The 24,280-nt window shown below is 46.0% G+C and overlaps 1 protein-coding gene across 3 annotated transcripts in view; it reads left to right on the forward strand.

The window, feature by feature from the left end:
- Positions 1 to 22,418, forward strand: part of CDH4 (cadherin 4) — a 461,862-nt gene extending 439,444 nt beyond the window's left edge. For 2 of the 3 annotated variants that reach the window (XM_087750192.1, XM_087750190.1), the window contains 7 exons: positions 3,816 to 4,069; positions 7,586 to 7,728; positions 12,023 to 12,256; positions 13,364 to 13,597; positions 17,746 to 17,885; positions 19,785 to 19,949; positions 21,565 to 22,418. In XM_087750192.1, the coding sequence (XP_087606318.1) occupies positions 3,816 to 4,069; positions 7,586 to 7,728; positions 12,023 to 12,256; positions 13,364 to 13,597; positions 17,746 to 17,885; positions 19,785 to 19,949; positions 21,565 to 21,771 (1,377 nt within the window). In that variant the 3' untranslated portion in view covers positions 21,772 to 22,418. The remainder of the gene's footprint in view (positions 1 to 3,815; positions 4,070 to 7,585; positions 7,729 to 12,022; positions 12,257 to 13,363; positions 13,598 to 17,745; positions 17,886 to 19,784; positions 19,950 to 21,564) is intronic. The other variant, XM_087750191.1, reaches the window with a different exon arrangement.
- Positions 22,419 to 24,280: the final 1,862 nt, after the last annotated feature.

Consider the following 24,280-nt stretch of genomic DNA (forward strand, 5'->3'; position numbering starts at 1 on the left):
ACCTTAGCAGTAGTTCTAGACGCATGTGTGTATGGATGCATATATGTATGTAAGTATACACGTATCCATATGTATATATTTTCTGCTTAAACAAAAAACATGCAACGAAGTAAAATGCAACAACTTAACTTCCAATGACATCGGCAGCCAGTCTGAAATCGAAATGCCAACATTTTCACTGCGAGCAGGGGAGGACCCCCTATTCTTAGTAAAGCGTCACGACTGTAGTTTAAAGGCACATCAAAGTGAACAACAGGGGATTTACATGATCATCACTGCTACACAAGGACTTCTGCATAATGAACCATCCCTTATTCAGAACTTGCAGGCAAAAAGCAGGGCAGATTTGTCAAGACACCATTGATGCTGGTGTTGACTTTCCACTGATATGTAACCCACAGTGATCACAATGCAAAGAACCACATGAAAATCCTATCTTCTCAAGCTGAGCTCAAAGCTTGAAATTGCATTGAATGTCTTCACTATATAACCTCACCTCATCCTCCTGGGCGCCCAGAGTTTCTTACCCGTATCAAGCCGGGAGGCTTTTTGGTGTATTTTCAGCAAGGAGAATGAGTGAAATTGCTTGTGATTAAATTTTCATGGTGAAGAAGGGAAGACTCCTAGGATTCTGCTTTCTTCTTTGAAATATTTTGTTCTCTGTTAATAAGTGAATATGCTTAAAGGTTTGGGGAATGTGTGCACGTCAACCTGGGTGGCCGGTCAGAGCTTGTTCTTCGTGGTGTGGGAGCAGTCTCTTGCTGGGTTGATCCCTGGTGTAGATTGAAAACATAGGTAAAAAATTCAGTCAAGTAACGAACCTTTTATTTACAGACCCTACACGGCTGGATTTTCATGTGGCTCTTTGAAGCCGCTTATACATAACTCCCCACTGCTGCAAGCAAAGGGGTTTGCATCTGGGCTATGGCAGTCACAGCGGCGCAGAGAAGGGCATTCTGTGAAGAATCCCACCCCTCCCACCAGCACTTTGGTGACCAGAAATGGAGGGCCAGAAATGCTTCCAGACCAAAAAGCCCTTTGGAGTTCAGATGATGCTCATGGGGCCATTTTGCAGCCACTCTCGGCAAAACCCCATCTGCAGCTCCATTCCGATCACCAAAAGTGTAACATTTCCTTTTTCTGTTCATGCCTTTCCAAACCATTTCCATAACCGTGCAAGACCCTGATCTTCAAAGAAAGCCTTGATCAAGGGGAGAGAGAAACTCCCCACTCAGATGAGACACCACAGAGTCTGGAGACAATCTCCAAGAGCAGCAGTGGCTGCCCTGTGGCAGCCGGCTAAGTAAAATGTTACTATAAACTCTGCATGGATCAGAGCTGTGAATTTATAACGGAGATGCTTCCGAAGCTTCCATTATTATTTGCCTCAACAATAACATAAGGCAAATTTGTTCTCTTCAGTTCAAAGTACCTTGAGAAAAGGAGGACACGTGGCAAGCCCTCGGCTTCACTCTGCTGTGTCCAGGTTGGAGAGGCTAGTGAAGGAAAAAGATGTGCAGCATCTCCAGGGGGATGTTTCAGACCCATTTGTGCCAGATCAGACACAAAACATCCAACAACGGCTATCTGCAAAGGTGCTACTTGTTCATTTCATGTCATGGTGCTTCTTGGACGTGAAATTAAAAAGTAGGCAACAGTCCAGCACCTCCTTGTCCCAGATGTAGCAGCTCTGGGGGCTTTTGCTCCTGCTCTTGGCCTGATCAATATGCAGCATTTTCAGTGAGATGTGTGGAGATGGAGGGGGTTAGTGCAGTGTGAAGAACACAGTGTGCTCTGTGCACTGTTATCCTCAGGGGGAGGCGGTTTTAGGGAGCAGAAGTATGAACTCTCCTGGTAGAAATTGCTTATTATGGTGTGAAAGAATTTCTGCTTAGGGCTGGACTGAGTTTGGCTGCAAGGGGCTCTGGTCCCACTGGGGACGATAGCTCACACTGCTGTGAAGACACAGGCTCTTGATTTTACCTTTTTTTTTTCAACAAAACATGTGAAATGGAACTCAGATGAGCACAGAAGAGGAGGCAGATCAGCTCTCTCTTGCAGACTGCAGCGCTGTGGACACTGTGCCACCATGTGCCAGCACGTGGCACTGGTGCCTCCAGGACAGTCTGCGGGATGGGCGTTACTGGGTGATCCTGCTCCAGCCCCGCTCCCCACACTGCTCTTCTGCAGCCCTGCTTTTGTTGCTCCCAGAAGAGAGGGAAAGAAGCTGAGTGAGCAGCTCTACATTTTGGGGGGGGGGGGGGGGGGGGGGAAACCACTCCCTTGCATCAGGCCACATCCTAGCAGATATGTGTGTGGTCAGTGTGTCCTGTGCCGTCGGGCGGGGAGCCCAGTGGTTTCCCACATCAGTCCCCCCTGGAGCTGCTCAAATTGCTTCCCCCGGCTCTGTCTGAGCCCTTGCGGGGAGGGAGGTGCAGACTGGCTGTGGGCAAGGGTAGCAAACGGGCCAGCACAAAGAAAAAACACAAAGACTGGAGGAATATAAATTAGAGGGGTGTGAAAAGAAATTGAGGAAATGCATTAGTCATTGTTTCAAGGCCTTCAATAGTGTTTAAATGGGAATTTTTACCATGCATCTTTTTTGAATGCGATACAAGTCCGTGAGTCAGTGCTGGTGGGTGTACTGGGACTCTTCATGCTTCCTTTTATTTATTAAATGTTGGCCCTGCCTGTCAGGAAACCATTTAGCAATAGGAACATTTGCACTTCAATCGAATAGAGATTCCACTGTTTTACCTTTTGCCCCTGAAATTTGTTTCTCTCGTGTAGCCTCCTATGATTTGATTTCTCTCCTGACAATACTGGCTTTTAAACAGAACATGGAAGCCAGATCTTGCTGATGTAAATCAGTACAGCTCTACCGAAGTCAGTGTAACCGTGGCATTTTACACCGTGAGAGCACGCTTTGCAGACTCAGCGCTGGGGAAGGTATTAGGGAGAATGGTTACGCTTCTAAATTCATAAATTACAGCAAAGCATTTTTTAACAAGCAGAGGTGTGATCCTGCATAACTCAGACCTCCCTGGCAGATGATTAGCGACTTCCCTCATAATAATTAGTGGGATGGTTTAGAAATTATTATTATACTGCGGTTCAGTCAGTTGTGCCAGCAAAGGCTTTTCACGCCTTCTGGCTCCTAAGATACACCGTCTTTATGTGCGTGGTGAAGAGAGATCTGCAGCCACCCAACAGCGTAATGCATCGGTGGGAGCAGGCAGGCACCCTTGGGAGATCACGAGGCATCTTGCGAGAGGACGAGAGGTCCCACTGGAAGGACCACCTGATTGACTGGACCAGGCGCTGTTCCTTGCAGCCCCACCTTTGCTTATAAACTCACTTAAGAGGAAAAATGAAGAGCACTTCAGGCTCATGAGTCCGCATAGGCTGTCCTAGTAACTTAGTCAGCAGCTTTAAATGCTAATAGCGCTGGTAAGTACCTGTCCAGTCCCTCTTAACAGGCTCCGCCTGTTGCATTTAGAGCAGCCCTTGGTGGATTTGTTCCTTTGGAAACCACTTAGCGTTGGAACAAAACACAGGGCAAATCCTCCCTGCTGTTTGCAGTTTTTACTTTGTGGGACTTTTTTAACTATTTGACCCTCCAAGTACTGGAAGGCCAAATCCTCCACTGGATTGAAGCTGGTCTGGATTTACGCCTTCAAAAGAACTGAGCTCAGGAGGAAACAAGATGAGGCAATGACTTTGATATCATCTGCCTTCTAAATCTTGCAACTTTCAGCCAGAAGGTAGAATTTATTCTCTGCTTGGCTCTATACTTGCTTGTTTGTTTGTTTTAGGCAGTCGATTACGAGATGAACAGAGCTTTCATGCTGACAGTGATGGTATCAAACCAAGCTCCCCTGGCCAGTGGCATCCAGATGTCCTTCCAGTCGACAGCAGGAGTCACCATTTCAGTCACAGATGTCAACGAAGCACCGTATTTCCCAACGAACCACAAGTTAATCAGGCTGGAGGAAGGGGTGCCTACGGGGACAGTCCTGACAACATTTTCAGCGGTGGATCCTGATCGCTTCATGCAGCAGGCAGTAAGGTGGGAGACCAGGCAGCCAAGTGAGCTCTCGTGTACAGGAGGGGGATTTCAGCTGCAGAAGTTTGGGGAGCAAAGCAGCTGAAAGCTACTTCACAAACTAACTGACGTGATATGAGTAAAACGCTTGGCAGGGACTGACACCCTCAGTCGAGTGCTCGCAAAGTATCCTGTGAGCTCGTAAACTCGCAATCCTCCCCGCTCCAGGTAAGCCCAGTTTTGAGCAGCTGGGTCCGGGAGGGCAGGCAGAGCTGGATCCCGCGTTACTGGCTTGCAGAGGGGAAGTTTGCAGCTTCAAATGCAAGCAATTAGCTCGCAATAGCAAGGGTAACAACAAAGGGTCCCCTGTGTTGTTACAAAGACAGAGGTCAGGGCTGCGTTGTACTAAGTGTTTTGTCTTTGCCTTGTCAAGGATGCTTTGGCCTATGTTGTTCATGCACTTTATAAACACAGAGGTTTAGAAAAAGTCAGCTTTGTTATTTCTGTTTTATGGGGGGGGAAACTGAGGCACAGAAAAGGCTAGGGCTAGATTTCCAAAGGGAATGACTGGGATCTCTAATCATGTCTTGTGTTGCTTCCAGAGGTCTTAGGTTCAACCTGGCTTAAAAAGCAGTGTGAGAGGAGCTGTCAGCCCGTTCGGAGCAAGGCTCACTTGGTTACAAACAGCTGCTGAACAGGCTTTTAAGATGTCATGTAGTTAAAAATTGCCTGAGCAGTCAAACACCCATGTACATGCCATTGGCATTTGGTCTTTATCTGACTAATGCCAGTCCATACAAAGCACCCCAGCAGCCCTTGCCTGCCCTGTAGTCAGCCAGATTTGTTCTGACCTTCCCTGTCCGTTCGGACCAGCTGCTAAACCCAACCTCTCCGTTAGCTGCTTTCCCTATGAATGGGATTCAGCTGGCAAAATTTTAGCCTTCTAAAAGTCAGACGTTTGACCTAAGCAGTTTAAGATTGGATTTAGCCCATGCTGCAACCGGGAGGATGTCACTTGCTGTGTTTTGTCGCACCTGGGCAGACTGGGGATTGAATCCACGGTCCAGGACCCCAACTTACACACCTTCCCTCGGGGAAATACAGTGGCAGAAAAGTGTGTGTGAAAATGAGTCCTTGTGATGCCTTTCACAAGTATTTCAGCCTCCCTCTGTGCAGACGGGAAATGCGTTTCCTGCTCTTGGATACTTCTGCATCCACAGAATTTTATTTCTCTTTTACTCCCAGTCTGTAAGGACTGCAGTGTTTTTGGCAAAGCCTAAGTATACGACATGATCACAGCCGAGGCCACTTAAACTTACATCAGTTGTTACATTTTGTGTCAGGAAGAGTTTGAAATATTTCACCTGGCACAGAGCTGTCTGGTCTAGAAAATGATAGTTTATTCACTGCCTCATCTTGTTGTCTTTAGACAGGTATTGAGACTTTTGAGGGGAGAGACCATCCTAACTAACAAGCCAGTTTTTCTTATTTTCTTTTTGAAATATTGGCCTTTGAAGGGTCTTTATTTCCCTGACGTCTGTACCAAGGCTGGTTTTCAGAGGAGAGAATAGCTCATTTCTGATTGACTACTCCCTCTAACCTGGAGGTGGATGATCCGTAATCCAAACGAGCGTCTGCCGTTTCTGGGAGAAGGACCGGCTCTGCTGAGCCATTCCTCTCATCGCACAGTGCATGTGCAGGGTCTTGTAAGACTTTCTGTGAATATGAACAGCCAATTACTTGAGCTGTTTTTCCCTGGGGCTTCCGGGACACCCATTTTGTGTATCCACCAGCACTTCGTCTCCAAATCGAAGTACAATCTCTCTTACCCCCTTTTCATCAGGGCAGCCCAATGCCAAGGCTTTGCAAGAAGCAGTGGGGCGTTGTTGGGGTCCTGTCTTTGTGAGCTACGCCAAGGATATTTTGTTTTTTCTTCACGGTTGGTATTGATGAGTTAGGAAAAAAGATACCCAAAAAGCTAAGCCTACAGATCCATGATAAGCACTTCACAGAGAGCTGATCCAGCTACTAGAGCCTTGCATACAGTTTTCAGTCTCTTTAAATAGTCTTTGATGAAATAGACTTTTTACAAATAGAAGATAAGGAAGCTGGAGCATCTCCAGTAAGGCACGGCTTGGCATGGCCAATGTCACACCTCAAGTTACCCTCATTAGCCACAGACACATTCACAAAGCTAGCTTTGAGACTGGATCCCTGGTCGTTTAGCAGAGAAAGGGCAGGCAACTCACAGCGATGATATTAAAAAGAAATGAAAACATCCCAAAGAGTCTAGCTCCATGAAATGTAATTCTTTCCTTTGGCAGGGGCTTGTGCAGCTGTGTGTTGCTTTCCTGCTCACATGGATTGACGCAGCTCAAGTTTCACTTTGAGTTTCAGCTTCAAACAGCCCATTTCTGGAAAGGGATATTCACCAGAAGCCAGAAGTTCTCCTGCCTGCGTATCTAACTACAAAGTATTTATATGAAACCATCAGCAGGCCTGAGTTACCCATGAAATAAACTTAGCTGTTGTTTGCTTATTTCGGTAATTTATAGTTTGACCATTTATTAGCTTCCAGTTTAGGGAATAAGGGTCCATCTCAGCTCAAACTGTACAAAACTGAGAGGTAGAAATCAAAAGCAATGAATAAAATAAAACCAAGAAAACAAGCATGTGAGAAAGGTAAACACAACACGTTGATCTGGAGAACATGGAAGAAGTTTGCCTAAAACAAACCGTGTTCATAGCTGGCTGGGTAGGACATGAACAGACTTGGGCTGTGAGTTGACTGAGTAGCTGGGAGGCGAGTCTGCCGTTGGGTCCTTCCAGCCCCGGGCACGCTGGGGACTGCCAAGGGGACCCCCTTGTCTCTGCTCTCTTCAGTCCTCCCACATGCATAGGATCGTCTTACCTGCTATTTCAGGAACATACAAAAAGGTTTCAGGAGAGCAGACCTGAAACTGCTTCACGCTTGGGTCCACGACTTAATACAGCTGTGAGTTCCCATTATAGTGTCCCCAAGGCCATTGCTGCTGAAGGTACGATGCTGATACAAAAGAGTGGCCTGAAAATGGCCATTCTTCGAATGTGGTATTTCCCAAACTTGTTTATTAGTGATGGGCAGAAAACGCGAATATCCATGGCTTTAGAGCAAGAGCTATTTTAGGAAGGGCAACGTTAAGAGAAGGAGAGAGTAGGAATCCATGCTCTAATTCAGGTGTACAAATGCAGTGGTCATTGCAGACTCCATTTCTCCTCGGCTGCAGAGACCTCAGGCTATGTCCACTCCCAGCAGCGGGAAGCTGGCATGTAAGTGGCACTTAGTGGAAAGAAAAACCTTTAAAATGAAAGAAATAGAAAAATTGAATAATTGTAGAGGTCAAAAAACAGATACTCAATTAGCGTTTTGTTTGTCAACAAAACCAGTTATCCAAAGGTCCTTTGAATCATGGGTCAGGAGGCCAGAAAAACCTTATTTCAAGCAATATTAAGGATATGTCAGTGAAAAGGCTGCTATGTATTTATTTCCTTTCTCTATAGATACTCTAAGCTGTCAGATCCTGCAAACTGGCTGAACATTAATGCCACAAACGGTCAGATCACTACTGCTGCTGTCCTTGATCGAGAGTCAGACTACATTAAGAATAATGTCTACGAGGCCACATTCTTGGCGGCTGACAACGGTGAGCCCAGGCTTCACATTGTTCATGCTTCAATAAGACTCTAATGTGATGCATTAAGAGAAATGATGCCCTGACAGAGTTGTCAGTATAAGTTATCTTTTTCCCAGGTTTTTATGGTCAAAAATGTGAAAGTGGGACGGGAAATTGCTGGAGTAAATTAAATGTGCACAGTATACGGAGAGTGTTATTAAGGGAAAGGGAGGGCAAATGGAAAATCGATTTGGGGAGTTCAGTGTAGTGGTGTAGCCTGAACTTAAAAAAATATCAAAGGGATGTGCTCTCCAAGGGCTGCCGAACACACCAGTCCTGGTAATCATCCCAAAGGCGTTCATCAGAGCGTTCAGGAAGCCTTCCATCAGGAAATCAGAAATAATTGTAGGGGATGGCAGGAGGGTATTAAAAATAAAGCAGTCCATTGAACTGCTGTGGCTTTCATGAAAGGTGTCTGTCTGTCTGTCATCGGAGCTAATCTCTCTCTGTCCACTGCCATTCCTGAAATGGCCAGCCATCATCAGAGCGTCTGGATGCTGGTGTACTTTATTATCAAAGTCGCTGAGGCCAGTACAGATCTCGCAGAGAAGTCCTGTTAAGGCTTCCTCTTCTCTAGTCATTAAAGATCACACAGCACTATCGGTAAAATTAGCGCTGTGAACCTCAGCGCTGGCCTCACTCAAGGGCAAGCGGTCCATGCCGCTGCCCTGGATTTCTCTTCCTAATTCTGATTAGGAGGAGCTGATGACTTTTTTGCTAACCGTACCTAGATGTGGCCACCCTGTTATTTCATTCATCAGTTCCTCCAGTTGGAAAAGGCTCTGTGGAGGGCACGGTAGCTTCCCCAGGCAAGGAGAGGGCCTTCCTCCCCCTCTCCCACCCTCACCTTCCCCCTGCAGGGTGCTGAGCGCTCACATCAAACCAGAGCCAAGCTTCAGCATCAAAATTAAGTCTAGGCTTGGCTGTGAGCACCTAAGTATATTGCTCATACTCTGTAGGTGCTTTCAGGGCAGTGTTTGTGTAGCTCTTGTCATCCCTCAGGCTGAAGGGTGCCATGTCCATTATGAGCAGATACAGTGGTGCTTGCAGGGCTAATGAAAACTTGCTTGCTCTGGGGTTTCAGGCTTCACTTCAGTCATTGCATCCTGGGTCACAGGGGCAAGGCAAACTCATGGAAGAGTTTCCATGCTGCGTAGCAGTACCAAAAAGCAAATTTTGCCCATTCTTTGTGCCATCAGTGGTAGGACTGGTGTGGTCCCATAACCCATCCTAAGCTTCCCTCTGTGAAGGCAGCCAGGGCAGTGAAATCCAAAATAGTCTCAAGGGGATCTAGCAGCGTTCATCTGCAAGAGCCACAGGGCAAAACAGGTCAAATGAGTTGGCTGAGGCTATTCACAAAAGCAGCGGTAGAGCTTGAACCCATCAAACTAATCCTCACCATCTGACCTTGCAAATCCTGGGCACTTACTACAACGTGATTTGGAGTTAACCCCTTTCCTTGGCTTCGGTGCTGATGCTGCAGTGCATCAGCACCTCCACATCCATCATTCAGCAGCTCAGAAAGTGAGGACCTAGATAAATCTCTTCATTCTGAAAAATTAATCTATCACTGGTATATCGCAGCCATTAAAATGCACATAAAGCAACACCTTATTTAAAATTCTGTCTAGAGTGCTTAGGATAACAGCTAAAGTTTCACCTCGGCTAATAGACTCTTTCCACATTTCTCCCAAGTTCCAGGTTCTCTGGCATCATGTACTCATCAAAGAAAGGCTTTGGGTCGGGGATTTTGGTGGGGATTTTTCTTTCTTTCTTGAAGAAGCAGCAGCATCTTATTTCCTTGAAGTTCTTTTTGCTGCTTTCAGTATATGATAAAGAAGAAGTTTAGCCAAATACTCCTTGGACATGCTCTCTTTCTCTCCCTGGGGTACAGTGCAGAGATACTCACTTTAAGAAAAGTCTCGGCTGCAATGTAAGGGGGGAAAAAGGGGAATCCTAATCAACAGCGTATTTTTAGCCTGGTTTCCCAGGAGAGAAAGGCTCTTGGATCACACTGTGTCTACACAAGTGTGGAGCCTGGCAGCGTTTGAACCCTTCACCCAATTTCAACCAATCTCACAGGGAAGCTGAGAACTCAAATACATCATGTTCCAACAGGTTTCATAAAATAGGGAGCTGAGTAGGGGAGAGAGACTCTGTAACTGAAGGAAACAGGGTCCTGCCCCTTCCTCAATATCAGAGCTACCCCATGGGAGCTCACCTTTGGGGCCCAGTCCTGTAGGAAACCAGGCTGCATTAGTGACCCTGCATGCAGGTTCCTGCTTTTCTGCAGGCACACAATGACGAGAAGATGCCGGTTAGCCACAGGCACAGTTTGCTTCATTTCTGCCATGATTTGTCAGGACAGTGTCCCAAGTTCCGTAGAAATTTTTGCACGAGCAGGATGGGAGTGACTCCTGCTTGCAGCTGAACATGAAAGCCGGCTGGCTTGTACCTTGCTCCAGGAGTGCTGACGCTGGCACTGTGAAAAAGGCAGTGATGGGGAATGCAACAGTTAAATGTAGGTGTAGCAGTTGTATGTTCCTCTTTCTTTTGAAATACTCTCATTAGTATTTCAATCCTAATTTCAGGGAGCGGACCAACTTCTCCACTGGAGTCAGTGGTGCTATGGTAGTCCTCATCTCTTGAGCATAAAGTCCGAGGATCCTTTTAGTACATCAATACCTGCTCTATCCACGTCCTTGCTCTCTCCACATGAGACAGCTGAAATAATTTGAAATGTTCCATGTTTGTAGTACTTGGACGTTTAAAAAATTGTTTACTTTTCATTTCTGCTGAGACTGCCCCAGAACTGCACTCAGGAGCACAAAGAACAAAAAATACCAGGAACTGGAGCCCAACAATACCCAACAGCCCTACAAAACTGCATTTGCACGTGTGGCAATTGCAGGTTATTTCAGCCACATGCCAGGTAGTGCCTCTCAGGACTGCTAGTTTGTGTTCAGTCTGTCTCCGAGGTCAGAGTGTGGGCCTTGCATTCAGCCCAGAAGATCTTCTGAGTAATGTGAAAACAGTGAAATCACTTTGCTTGGTCCCAAAAGTCACTTTTCATGTTCATCCCCAGTATCCTGATGGGCTGTCTGTCTCTCCAGAAACTTTCAAGGGTGATCAAAGGCATTGTTTTAGAGGGAGAGCTACCCCGTGCTTACTAGATGAAAGGATGAGATCAATGATTGAAGAGCTTATGTAGGAACCATGAAAGAAGGATTTTCAGGGCTCCTTCAGAGTTTTCAAGGCTCCCTTGAAAAATGGAGCAGAAATGAGAAGGGAATGTCGGAAGGAAAGTCTGTGGAAGTAGAAGCAACGTTTGAAAGCCTAGTGGGGAAAAAAAAAGAATTGCTGAAGCAACGCTGCCTGAGAAAGGAGGCAGTGGACGGGCCAACACGGAGCTGCCAGATGTATGTGTGGGGAGAGAAATTAAAAATACTGCACCATTTCTGGGAAGGCTGTTCTCTCTTGCCAGGGCAGGTATTACTTTGTGTAAGTGGTCATTAGTCAGACAAATGTGGCTCTTCATCAATAAGGGGCCGGAGGACCAAGACTGCTGTGCTGCAGCATCCCTGCTGGTTGGGACAAATGTAGAGAGGATGAAGAACTGTGTATCGGGACATGCTGCTGCTACCATGGGTTAGTAGCATCACCCAACGTGTTTGGTGATGGTTAGCTCATACCGTAGACTTTGAGCAAGGACTTTTCACCACTAAGGCTAGCGCTGACTGTGGGATGGGCTGGAGAGTTGGGCTTTCTTTGAAGCAGTGTAATAGTCTGCAAATCTAAATAGTGGCTGTCAAGTGCTGCAGTAGATGCTAACCAACAGATTACACTACTTACTTTTTTTTTTCCCTCCAAACCTTCTTCTTCCTCTCGTTAGCTATCTTTCTAATGGTTTTTCCTCTTCAAAACAGCCATTACCAAAATCTGCACTAGCGGCTTGGCATCACCTCCTTGTATTTTTGACTAAGGACATTGCTGTAGGCTACAAATCTGCAGAATTCAACCTCCATGTTCTGCAGGAGCAAAAAACAGCAACATTAGGAGGCTTGAGGAAGTTTTAATAATACCTCTTAAAGCAAGGGACCATGAAAGTGCAGTATGTGCCTAATAAGGTCCAAGGAGGGAGGGAGAAAATCCTGGTTTATTGAAATTGGAAGGCAGAGAGGGGGCTGGTCCAAGGTGTTGTCATTCTCACTGCTTCTCGAGTGATGGTCATCGGTCCATGTTTGGCTCTGCCTCTCCCGTTCAGGTATACCCCCCGCAAGCGGCACTGGCACTCTGCAGATCTACCTAATCGACATCAACGATAATGCTCCTGAGCTCCTGCCAAAGGAGGCACAGATCTGTGAAAAGCCAAACCTGAATGTCATCAACATAACAGCCGCAGATGCTGACATTGATCCAAACGTTGGGCCCTTTGTCTTCGAGCTGCCAAGTGTGCCATCTGCGGTGAGGAAGAACTGGACCATAACACGGCTGAATGGTAAATGGGGCAGGCAATCCTGAGGACATTTGGACTCTGATTCACTAATGAGGCCACGTGCGGTTTCAAACTTCCAAACTTTCCTACTTTTTTATCTGATTTTTATTTTTTAAAGCACATTATGGCTGACATTATAGACAAGATAGTTAATCAGAAATGATTTGTATCAGACCTGCAGCATAACTCTAAGAGCCTTGGCACTTGGCTTTTTTTAATGCAGTTCATAATTATGAACAGTTATCAGTAGTGAACAGAGTATAAATCATCCATAATGGCCAAGGGGAAAAAAGCTATTATCAGTCTTCCTTATGTTCCAGTGTAATTGTCATAAGCCACAATCAGGATCAATGTTCATTTCTCTGACCATAATTGCATAAAGGCAGCCTTTTAATTTACCATGGAACCAGGAGGGCTAGGTAAGTGTGACGATTACCAGTATGTGAAGGATTTTTATATTGCAGCATGCAACCACAAATGACCCTAATTGCTCCTCTTATTGGTAGTTTCAGCAGAGGATGGAAAATATCATGGAGCCATGGGCTGGTTTTGGCTTCAAAGCTGGTCCCTCTCGCTGAGGTCTGGCGAGGGGCAGGGCTTGTACCCTCTGCCAGGGGCAATGGCTTGTGCCCTCGCAGCTCGGGGCTCAGTCCCGCAGCTCTTGTATCGTAATGGGAGGGAACACGAGAAGGATTACCTGGCTGAGCATGTCACCGATGGGCGATGAGCTTCCCAAAAGTCCTGAGGTGGGAGGGTGGGTGAGCAGAGAGCCTGCACAGTGGCCTGGGGCAGCCGAGACCCAGGGAGCATCATCCATGCTTCAGTATTTGCATTTCGTGCCATTTTAAATGCATGCAACTGGATTTGCAAATGGCGTCAAGGTAGGTTAGTGCAGCAGTGGAAACACACAGTATTTTGCAAAACACAGGCTGATTGTTGACCAAACTGTTAGGGCAGAAGTCTGCAGCTGTCCTGCCCAGGTGTGTTGTTGATAGCCTCTTCTTCAGGACTCGGAAGACTGCTCTGGCAGAGGAGCCCTGCCTGTACAGGTGTGGCTGCAAGGCTCTAGTAGAGTGTCTGTCATCTGTCTGTCTGTCTTGGTCTCTCCAGGCGATTACGCCCAGCTTAGTTTACGAATCATGTACCTGGAAGCGGGTGTGTATGATGTGCCGATAATCGTGACGGACTCAGGAAACCCCCCCTTGTACAACACGTGCGTCATCAAAGTGAAGGTGTGCCCATGCGATGAGAACGGCGACTGCACCACCATCGGGGCGGTGGCTGCAGCAGGGCTGGGCACGGGTGCCATCATCGCCATCTTGATCTGCATCATTATTTTACTAAGTAAGTACCACAGGGGGTGACACTGCTGGGAGACATCATTTTTCGCATCCTGTTCCCCGTTTTCCCATTTCTATACATGGTATTTTTCAAGAGCTGTGCAAGCTCCGTGCAAAGGACAGAGCCGTGAGCTTTGGGCTGTGGGAGGTGGTTCACACATCTGCATTCAAACCTCCTTCACTGCAGTGCCAGCAAAACGAGCTGGAGTCTAGTCTGCACACATCGGACTTTCCTTTCTAAGGCTTCCAGTAGCTTTACAAACATCATTACACCTGACTGTGTCTTGTAGGTGGTGAGCGCGATACGATTCTCCACATTTTGCAGGAAAAAGTTGAAGGACTTGTCCAAAATCCTGTGGCAGACTCCCCCATAGCTCTCAGGTCCCTGGCTGGCTGTGGATATACTGGTTCCCGGTACCAGATGCACTGGTTATGAGAGTCTGGCTAGCCCCTGGCAGGGCTGGTGCGTAGCTGTAGTTTTCTGGTTGTTCACAGGAAAAGAAGAATGGTAGTTATTCCCATTGCTTGTAAAATGACAACAGATTGGAGAATCGTGGTGGATGGTGAGTGTTTTTAGAGGAAGGGTCCCCAGTTTGTCAGGAGCACTGGAGCACTGGGGGTGCATCAGAGAGAAGGGCTGGCCATCCCTTTGCTTGAGGCAAAGCCATCCCTTTTGCCCAGTGACGCTCTTAGTCCCGGGCTTTCATGAGCATTACCAATAACCATGTGTGCACACACTTAAAAATAAAAATGATATCATTATAACTTCAAGCAGGAGTTGGCACAGTAGGAATAGATAAAAACGAGTACTGAAATGAACAATGAGGTAAATATTCATCAAGAAACACAGGATGAAACCATGGGACTCCCATTAAAGCTAATGGGAGTTATGGTGCTAAATCACACTTAATATTTACCCCCAATGTGTTTAAACAGAGAGCAGACAGAGCGACGTATGCTACAAATGTCACCTAATGTGGATATGATATGGTCCATTAAGAGAATGGGTCATCTCTGGGCAAACATCCACCCTCCTGGGCCAACGATGGGAATATATTGCTGTGTAATTTATTTACCATATCAGTCTGGAAAGCGAACAAGAAAACTGGGTGTTTGTGGCCCTGCAGTCCCCGCTCCTCATCCAGCCCATCTGAGCTGGTGGAAGCATCCCTATGCATAGCCACAATGCACAATTTCTGTCCTTCACTGGGTGTGGGGTCCCGGTAGCAAAATGTTGGAGGCTGCTCGCTTCAGCAAGGGCATTTGTTGCAAACGCACCACAGCTGCACACGCAGAAGAAGACGTGGTGTTCGTCAGTCCCTCCACGTTTGGTACGCTGGGGCGTGCAGGTGTGGTGCTGCCGGTGAGCTAAAAGTTTGCACTGGAAGCCACAGAGGTGATAAAACATGAGACTTCTTTTTGCTGCTCTCATATAAATCCAGTGCTAAAATATGATTTAAACAGTTGAAAATCCTATTGACTGAAATTAACTTCAGCTGAAGGACATTTGATTTAGGAGATTCCTCTTTTCATTTTCAGATACATTATCCCATTTTAAATTACGGTTTTTATTACAAAAGCTTATTTTTACATTCATTGTAATTCTAATTGACTTTTTTTTTATCTTCAAGAGCTGCAAAGCACTGTATCAGTGATGAAAAATGTAATTTGCAATGAGCAGTTTTCCAGTTACATCCTTCCAGTGTTTTGCCTCCTTTCTATCTGTTTTATATCGTGACCTCTGAACAATAGCTTGGAAAAAGGCAGATCTGGGATTTTTTGTGCTATTTGTCCATTTTAGAGTCAGCAGGTCAAAGTTTGATGGCTTTAAAAGGAAGAGGCAGCAAGGGGACAGATCTGAGGTTGCTCAGGTGAAGGAAGTTTTTGGCTTTACCTTCGCTCAAAGGTTTTTTCTTCTTCCTGATACCTGATGTATTAGCTGCACGAATAACACATTTAGAAGAGCAATGCAATAAAAAATTGTGAAGGGTGAAGACAATAGATTTCAAGGAAAACTACATGCAGAGTGAAAATGGGTCTAACAGCAGTAATAGCACTTCCCATTCTGCAGAGTGAATAAAAGGAAGGAGAGTGCACTACGTCCGCTATTGACACTTTGAAGGTCTTTTTTTTTTTTTTTTCAGGGTAGCTGTAAAGGCGTTAATGGCACAGGTTTTTTCCACAAGTGCATGAAAAAGTAGCATTTAAAAAAAAAAAAAGGAAAGAAAAAGATAAACCCTGGTAACCATTATAATATTGTCTTTGTGGACTAGGCAGGTATCTTGTTGTGAGAGACTTGAAAAGGAACAACGAGAAAAAGGACTTCAATAGTCTGCTAAATAGCTGAGGTTTTATATTGCAGATAAGAGTTACATTTTCTTTCCTTGTCTTTTTTCTCTCTTGAATAGATCTAGGATAAGCATTAAAGAAATGCTGAACTATCTGAAAACAATTCTGTTAGCTGGCAGGCAGGGATGGCAGCCAGTTGGCGCACAATGGCAGTAATTAGCTGTCCGGTCCTCTTCTGCTCACTTCACTGAGTTCCTGTTGGGTATAAACACTTTGGTGCTGGGAGGAAAAACTCAGGTCCTCCTAACCACCTCCCCACGCAGTGGGGCTGCTCACCCGTGTCCCCAGGGTCTGGTCTCCTCCATCCTTGCCCTGGGTGAAGTGACGCCAAGGCTCCATGAAGAGGCAAAGAAAATCCTGCAAAGTATGAGATGGTGGGGAACAGCAGTTGCTTGTTCTCCTTATGCAGCTGAAAAACACAAAGAGAGTTTGGGATCTTATGTCCTGCCTGGGTTCGGTTGTGTTGGCTGCGTTGTTTTGGCACAAGGTTCAAGGGTTAACCTAAGTGAAATGAACCTGGGCCACACGTTCCCACCTCCCCTGTCCATCCATCTCTCCCTTCTGCTGCAGATTGCCACCGTCACAGCTTTGTGCGTGGCTTGTGTGGAGAACGGAGGGAAAGCAGACGTGGGGAGGTGTAACTGCATCAGCTGCCCAGGCTTAATTTCATTTTTGATGGCATTATTTGCAGCTACTGAGTATGAGAATGAAAACTAATGTATTAAGAGGTTCTTGAAGAAGACAAGATCTGGTTGCCTTATGTTAGTGGAGACTTAAGTTCCCAGAGTGACTTCCATGCAGTCACAGGGAGCGCACAGCCCCTGGGACGTGGGTGGCCCTTTGAAGAAGGAGGTTGTGGAGCAGGGAGCCAGCGTTGCCTTTGGGTAAAGTTGTTTGAGCGGGGGAAAAGTTCTCATGATTTAAGAACTGTTCATCTCCCTCTGTTACCATACTGAGAGAGATTAGCCAGGGCCTGGCATGTAAATGCTGATGCCTGAGGAGGTTGGCTGTGTGCTACCAGATTTGCTCTCCCTTGTTCTGCAAAGCTAGCCCTGCTTTCTGAAAGGATTTTAAATGATCTTAGATCTGCTTTGCAAGTCGATGGCCAAGTGTGTATGCTAATGTCCTGGCTAATGTGATCTTGGAAGTCTAGAAAGCCTCCCTCACTCACCTAAAAAGAGTATAAGTGAGCCCAAATCGGATTACGCAACCCAGTATTACCCACCCTCCCCAAACCAGTCTTGCCTGGCATACTGCAGACAACAGCAAAATGACTGCCGTGGCCAGGGCTCGCGACCTGAACGGGCATCGCTGTGTCATGCTGGTGGAACAGCCACTCGTGCAAAGGTGCTGGTCATCTGTACCTGTCTGCTTCTCAGCACCTCTGCAGCTCTCTTTCCTCCACCTTTATTTTATGCCCCTAAATAAAATAAAAGTGGAAATCTAATCCTGAAAATTCAGGATTTAGATCAAATATTTTCAGAAAGCGTCAGTTTTCACACTTTCTGTTTGCTTTTCCTTTGATTATGTGTATGACTTCTGATAAACATCAGCTCAATCAGCATTCGTGATAGATCTTAAAGAAATGTTTGTAGTGAAGGCCTGTCACAGTATTTAAAGCTCTCACTGATCTCTCCCTTATAAATTAGAACGTGCAATAGGATAAAGTTTTATTCCTCTTACTAGCAGCCAGTGAGGTTCTCCATGGCTGAAGAGGGCAGGTGAGGCATTAGGTCGTGCCACCACGCTCTGACACATGCAGCTTGTGAGATCCCGGCTGACTTCCCTTCTCCTCCGTTACAGCCATGGTTCTGCTGTTCGTGGTGTGGATGAAACGCCGAGAGAAGGAGCGCCATACCAAGCAGCTCCTGATCGACCCTGAGGACGACGTCAGGGACAATATTCTGAAGTACGACGAAGAGGGAGGTGGAGAGGAAGACCAGGTGAGAAGAGCCTGCAGGTTGTGGCCAAGGAGCAGCTGTGCAATCTATACTCTCAAAAAGGCAGAAACCGCATTGGTTTCACTAAAGGACTTGCAAAGGGCTGCGTTCACCCTTGTATATGCCTAGGCAGCTTTATTGGCTTCCCCAGTGTGGCATGGACATTGGTGAGAGCCAGCTTAGGTCCACCGTGTCACTGGGACACTCCTGTGCAAAGAGGACCGTGCTACATGGATTTTGCTACCCCCTAGGCCAGCTTCCTGGGGAGGGACTATAACTTGATCTACTGACACTCGTGTTCAAACAATATTTCTGCTATTTTGGTCATTAAAATTGTCTGTTTTCCCATTCCCCATCAGAGAGCTTAGTAAAACCAGCTAGCAGCTACCACCCTCCCCCAGACCTGTGGCCGCAGGCACTTGCCTTGGCTTGCATGAGCCCACAGCTTCTGTGGGCTTTCCCCGCATTTACTTAATCATCTCTAATGTGCCTTTAATTTCTTTTAATTTCTGGATGTGGTTGTGAGAAATGTCTAAATACATTTGGGGATTTTCTTTTTCACCGCGAAGCGTACAGTGGCAAAGCTCTGCTTGGTGACAGAGCCCTAAGCCACAGTCTGCCTGGATGCGTCAGCTTTTCCGTGGTGGCTTCTTCTTACAGACACCGACGCTGATGTTGCGGGAAAACTTCCCTGGCCTGCACTCCTGGCACGTGCTGTCCCTCTGCTGCAGATGTATTTCCTCAGCTAAAATAGCAAAGTTTTGTCTCATGTTTAAGCCGCTGGTTTTTTATTCCTACCTAACAAGTAAAGAGCCCATGACACTCTCAAGTATGATGTTCATGCAAATTGTGTGACTCTGCATCATATAACGGCTTTATTCTTGCTTGCTGAAGCGGACTGCACGGTTCACGGGTCTGAGCAGAGGCTGCTGTGTGCGTGATTGGTGCCAGTGAGTCCTGAGGTCAGGGGCTGGGTCCCAGGCAAAACCGCGGCGGCGCGTACTGCCGCGGAGGCCCCGGTGGCATCCGACGGCGAGCGGGTGAGCCTGGCCAGAGCAGCCGAGGCAGGGACTTTGCCCAAAACTTGTGAAGTTCTTATTCAATGGAAAAATCCTGGCAATTAGCATTTCTTTTTTCTTGTCACTGACAAGTTATTTATAAATATTGCTCCTGGAGATTCAATCATCCCCGTCTGAGCACAAGAATAGCTTTACAGGTAGAACAAAGTACTGTTATAAGCATTCAAACTAGCTGAAGTATCTGGTTTCAGGCAACTACACTGTAGGCTTAAATATTTTAGAAAGGATTCGTTAAAAATAACAGCAAAGGAAGAGCAGCAAAACACCATTACCTACATGAATACATTTTTAATGAAATATTACCTGGTTCTCATTCCTCTCAAACCTATTCTGTTGGGATTTTTCACAAGCAGAAAGAACATAATTACTTTGAAAGACCTACATGCATAAATGCAATACACATTTTAATGTTTTTATTTCTGGACAAATGTAATTGCAATAATACGTCTACCAATGCTGTGTCTTTACATTATATTATGTATTTCATCAAAAAGTTATGCACATACCTATTCACATGCAAACCAAAGCCAATTTTGTATCCCAAAGATTTAGACACCGTGTAAAATATTCAGGAAGTATTTAAATATTTGTTTTAACTTCTGTTTTAAGATACACTCTTAGGAGGTCAATTGTATGAGCTACTCAGAGGTCAGGTTCATCTGTAATTTAGATAGTTAGAGGTGCTACATACCTGGGGATAATATTGGCCGTTGAACTTCAGCTGAAATAGGGTTAGACCCCTCAACTTGTTTGTACATTGGGTGAGTAGATGATCTGAACTAAAAGCTCTTGGTTTCACTCAGTGCCTTTCCATTTGTCACAGGATTATGATTTAAGCCAGCTCCAGCAGCCAGAGACCATGGATCACGTGCTGAACAAGACACCTGGAGTCAGAAGGGTGGATGAAAGACCTATTGGTGCTGAACCGCAGTATCCTGTAAGACCAGTAATCCCACATCCAGGGGATATTGGTGACTTTATTAATGAGGTATGTTCTGTAGGGTGTCCTGTATCACATCTTAAAAGCTTGAGCAGCCAGCTTACATCAGCTACACAAGGTTTTCCTGGCCGCGTGGACCAAGTGATGCTGTTACTCACATGAGGAGTCTGATCAAAGCCGGGGGAAGGATTGGCGTGAGCAAAGGACGCAGGACTTGGCCTAATAAAGGCACCAAGCCTGTAAAAAGCCAAAGTGCAAACAAAATCCTAAGATTTCTGACCGGTGGATATCGCAAACACCCTGCTTTTCAGCATCCAGGCAGTATAACCTGATCCCGCTCTCTCTTGAATTGCTGTGAATATTGCAGTTGCTGTCAGTAAAAACATCGTCCAGATGTGGACACGGGAATGTCCTGGTGGGGAGGCAGCAGCAAGGCAGCTGCGTGGTTTCCTTAAAGCCAAAGGTGCCTTCTGTGGCTCCTGGACTTGTAATTATTTCACCAGTCTGTGTCTTCCCCTAGTAAGCTCTGTTTGGTCTAAAACCTCAGAGAGTTTGCAGAACAGAGAGATTCATCTCAGATCAGAGAGGGTTTCTTTATGTTATGTTAGATTACTGCTCCTTTCTCTGCTTGTACAAATATCTGTCCATTTAGTATTTCTTATCTCATTTTTAGTTTTGAGTGGTTACAAACCAATCAATGCATTATTTCCTCGGAGGCAAAACACACCATCCATTTCCTAAGTCAGAAAAGTAAATGTTATAGCGATTTAATTCTATTATTATCCATTTCCTGCTGTGCCTTTTCTCATTTTCATCATTAAAATTCCTTCTTCCTTTGTTCCTGCCCATCCTTCACGCACACATTTACACACATCCACGCAGGGGAAGACTCGCTCTTACACACGCTTTGGCTGCTGTTCACTGCAGTAAAACCTGCTCCGTTTCCCCACGCTGAGACTGGGGTTTCTGAAGGTGTGGATGCAGAACATTTTGCCTTGTCGCAGGTCTGTTCCATTAGGCTTTTCCTGACGCTGGGCTGCAGCAAAGCAATTCTTTTTCTCCATATCCCGAGGCCATTTCCATGGCCTGCCTACACTGCTGCCCACAACGCACAGGAACAGCAATGCTTCCCAACCCTCTGCCCAGGATTTCACACTCCAAGTCTCTCCTAATTGCAGAATTTTGCAAGGAGTGATTTGTTGTTCCCCTAAAGGAATCAAAATCATCAAAATTAAATAATGGCTATTGGCAGGAGAGGAAGGATGCTGTTCATTCTTTCATTGGCCAAGGTGGAAATCTTAACAGGCAGCCCCCGAAAAGACACACTGTCCAGAACGGAGAGCTTTCCAGATCCAGAGCTGGATCCTTGGAAGTAACTCCCCTCCCTCTCCGTCCGGCTCTTACAGAGGCGCTGGCACTTAATGAATTCTCTGCTGGGGGCAGCTGGGAGGGCTCCACTCAGGAGGGCGGCCGGGCACGGGGAAGCCCCAGGACCCCCATTTTGTCCCCATCCTTGTTCAGCTTTTCACCATCCTCATTCAGTTTTGCTGCAGGGATCCCAAGCATCCCACCAGCCCAGCCCCTTACCCAAACACCCTTCTTTAGCACCATCACTGTAAAACCCCATGGCGGGTATTAACGCTGTGTGTTTGCCCCCCCCAAGGGCCTGCGTGCGGCGGACAACGACCCCACGGCCCCCCCCTACGATTCCCTGCTGGTCTTCGACTACGAGGGCAGCGGCTCCACCGCCGGCTCCGTCAGCTCCCTCAACTCCTCCAGCTCCGGGGACCAGGACTACGACTACCTTAACGACTGGGGGCCCAGGTTCAAGAAACTGGCGGACATGTACGGGGGAGGCGAGGAAGATTAAACTGACCTCACGTTATTTAAAATAAAAAAGAAAAAGAAGAAGAAGTAAAAATAAACAATTTAAAAAAAAAACAAACCCACAGACGACAACATTAACAAAAAGAGCTGATGCAGAAGCAAGAACTGTACAGATGTGGCAGCTTTTTTAATTAATATCCCCTGCTGACTGTATTGTTATTTTTAGTGGTGATATAGGAGGTTTCTTTTTTTTCCTTTTTTTTTCCTTTCCAATTGTTTTTTTTAGAATATTGAGCTGTCTCGCATGAACACTTGTCTCTGCTGCAGGTTTTTTTTTGTTGTTTTGGTTTGGTTTTTTTAATGTCAGCTGGGATATTGCTCGTTTATCTGCTTTATGACTAAAGAGAGTGAAAGGCACTCTGTCTTAACTTGAATTTCTTAGAACAGAAGCACTGTTTTTAAAATATATATATATATATATTTGAAAGTGCCTTTTGGTGCATGTATCAGATTCCCTTCAATCTCAGGAGTGATGAAAACAAACATACAACCATCCTGGGCAGCACTCCCTGTGACCCTAAGCCAGTTCTAGCTGGGAAGGAGTTAACAAAAAGGAACTGTGGAGATTGTTTCTTTTTTGCCTTTTTTTTTTTTTTTTTTAAGGGGGCGACTCATTTTGGGGTGGAAGAGGATGGGGGGGGGGGGGTCGGGGAAGATGTCTTGAGTCGAAATCTTAACAGCCATCTTTAAGCCTCAGCAGGTGGTGAACTCGTCATCATGTTGTATATAATTCAGTGTTATCAGATGCAAAATACGACTAGGGGCTCTGCCATCACCTGGTCACTCTCAATGTAGCTGCAGAGAACTATAGCATTGATAAAGCCTTTGGTTATTGCAACAGAAATCTCCAACAGCCCTTGCCTAAACCCTACAAAGTAAATCGTGAAATGACCAAAGGCCCATTTGTTTGTTTTTATGCTATCAGCGTGTTTTGGCTCCCACGACCTCTTGAGTGATGTAAATACCAGCTGGGTTAGGTGGTGGTGTCCCGCGGCTCCGCGGGTGCCTGCTGGCAGGAAAGCTGGTGCTGCTTTCCTCGTGGAAGGCAGGGCTTTGCGTAGCGGCGCCGCTCGAGGCCGGGGCAGCGCTAAGGGCAGGAAGAGTTTATCAGCACTTTTGCCATCCGTAAGTATGAAGTTAGTCTAGTACAATGTTAATGCCTTGGAGCATTAGTAGCCAAAGCTCAACAACATCGTGTAACTCAGCTAATGTGTGTCCTTTCTCTTTGATGGGTAGCGCTGCTATCTGTAGTAAATGTTTTTTTTGGAGAAGAAGTGCAACGAGGGCCTATTAAGTATCTTGTGGTTAATATGCTCAAGCATTGCCAAGTAAGCAAGAGGTTTTGCAGCATCCAGGCGTAATTCAACATCAGTATTAGAAATGGTAGCATACTACCTAGTTTATATGTAGGGTCAGTTTAACCAATAACAACTAGTTATTAGCTTTTTTTATTACATTTTTCCTTTACTGATTTGGACTAGTGGGTTTATGTCTAATGTTTGTAAAATGATTTAGACTGCATGGATGTGTAATATAAACCACATTTAATGGATTATGAGCCACTTAATTAATGTGCTATGAAATCTTGGATTACCTGTGTTTTATATTCTGCAGACGATTTTGCAGTGGGTTCGCTAAAACTTGTAAAAGTGCTTAGATATATTTTCATTTAAATCCAAGAATGTGCACAGTATTGGAAGGTGATTATCCAGGGGATAATCTCGCTTTTTTTGATATCTCGATTAATTCTCAAGTTGAATGCTAAGAGTTTAAGGGGGGGCGGGGGGAGCGAGCGCGTGCACGCGAGAGAGCGGGAGAATGAGAGGACGAGAGCTTGCGGTGATGAGTGGACGTCGTTTCAGAGGGTATACTAGGCTGCAAGATCGTCTCTATAGATTTTTGAAATGCTCCTAGTGCATTTTATATTTCACTGTATCATATTTTCTATAAAATGCAATTTCTGTAAATTAATGAGCATTTGAAATGTGTCTTGTATGAAGTGAAATGTGGTAAAAGTCTGCCCGAGGGGACTCCAACGTTACCGGTATGTTATTAACTACCAAGGATGCAATCTTTCTTTTTTGTCTTGGTCGGTCAGTCGGTTGGTCAGTGGATGGGTCAGTTTGTCCTTTCACGGCTCAGAGAGCGAACGCACGCTCACCCAAGTTTCTTGAGGAAACCAGGAGGCGATGGCTCGGACCTCAGGAGAGGGACAGCTCCGATGGCAGCAGCAAGGTGAGGACACTGCTGGCACCTGATGCCTTTCCAAATTCCTGTTCCGTAGTTGGGAACTCAGTCGTCTTGTGCGACCACTATGAAAGTCTTAGTTTGCTTCTGCCACGTCCTGTCCACCTCCTCCTGGCCGCCCTCAGCAAGCCTCGCAGCCCTTGTCCTCCAGCCGCCTGGCGCGGGTGGGCTGCGTTGCCCTGCTCTTCACCCACGGGCAGTCTTGATTCTTCCCCTATTCTTTCGGAAAAGCCACGGGCTGGAGT

Source organism: Nipponia nippon, unplaced genomic scaffold (genome assembly GCF_047370975.1).
Source record: "Nipponia nippon isolate SJK-2023a ecotype South Korea unplaced genomic scaffold, ASM4737097v1 scaffold_13, whole genome shotgun sequence".
Taxonomy (NCBI): Eukaryota; Metazoa; Chordata; class Aves; order Pelecaniformes; family Threskiornithidae; genus Nipponia; species Nipponia nippon.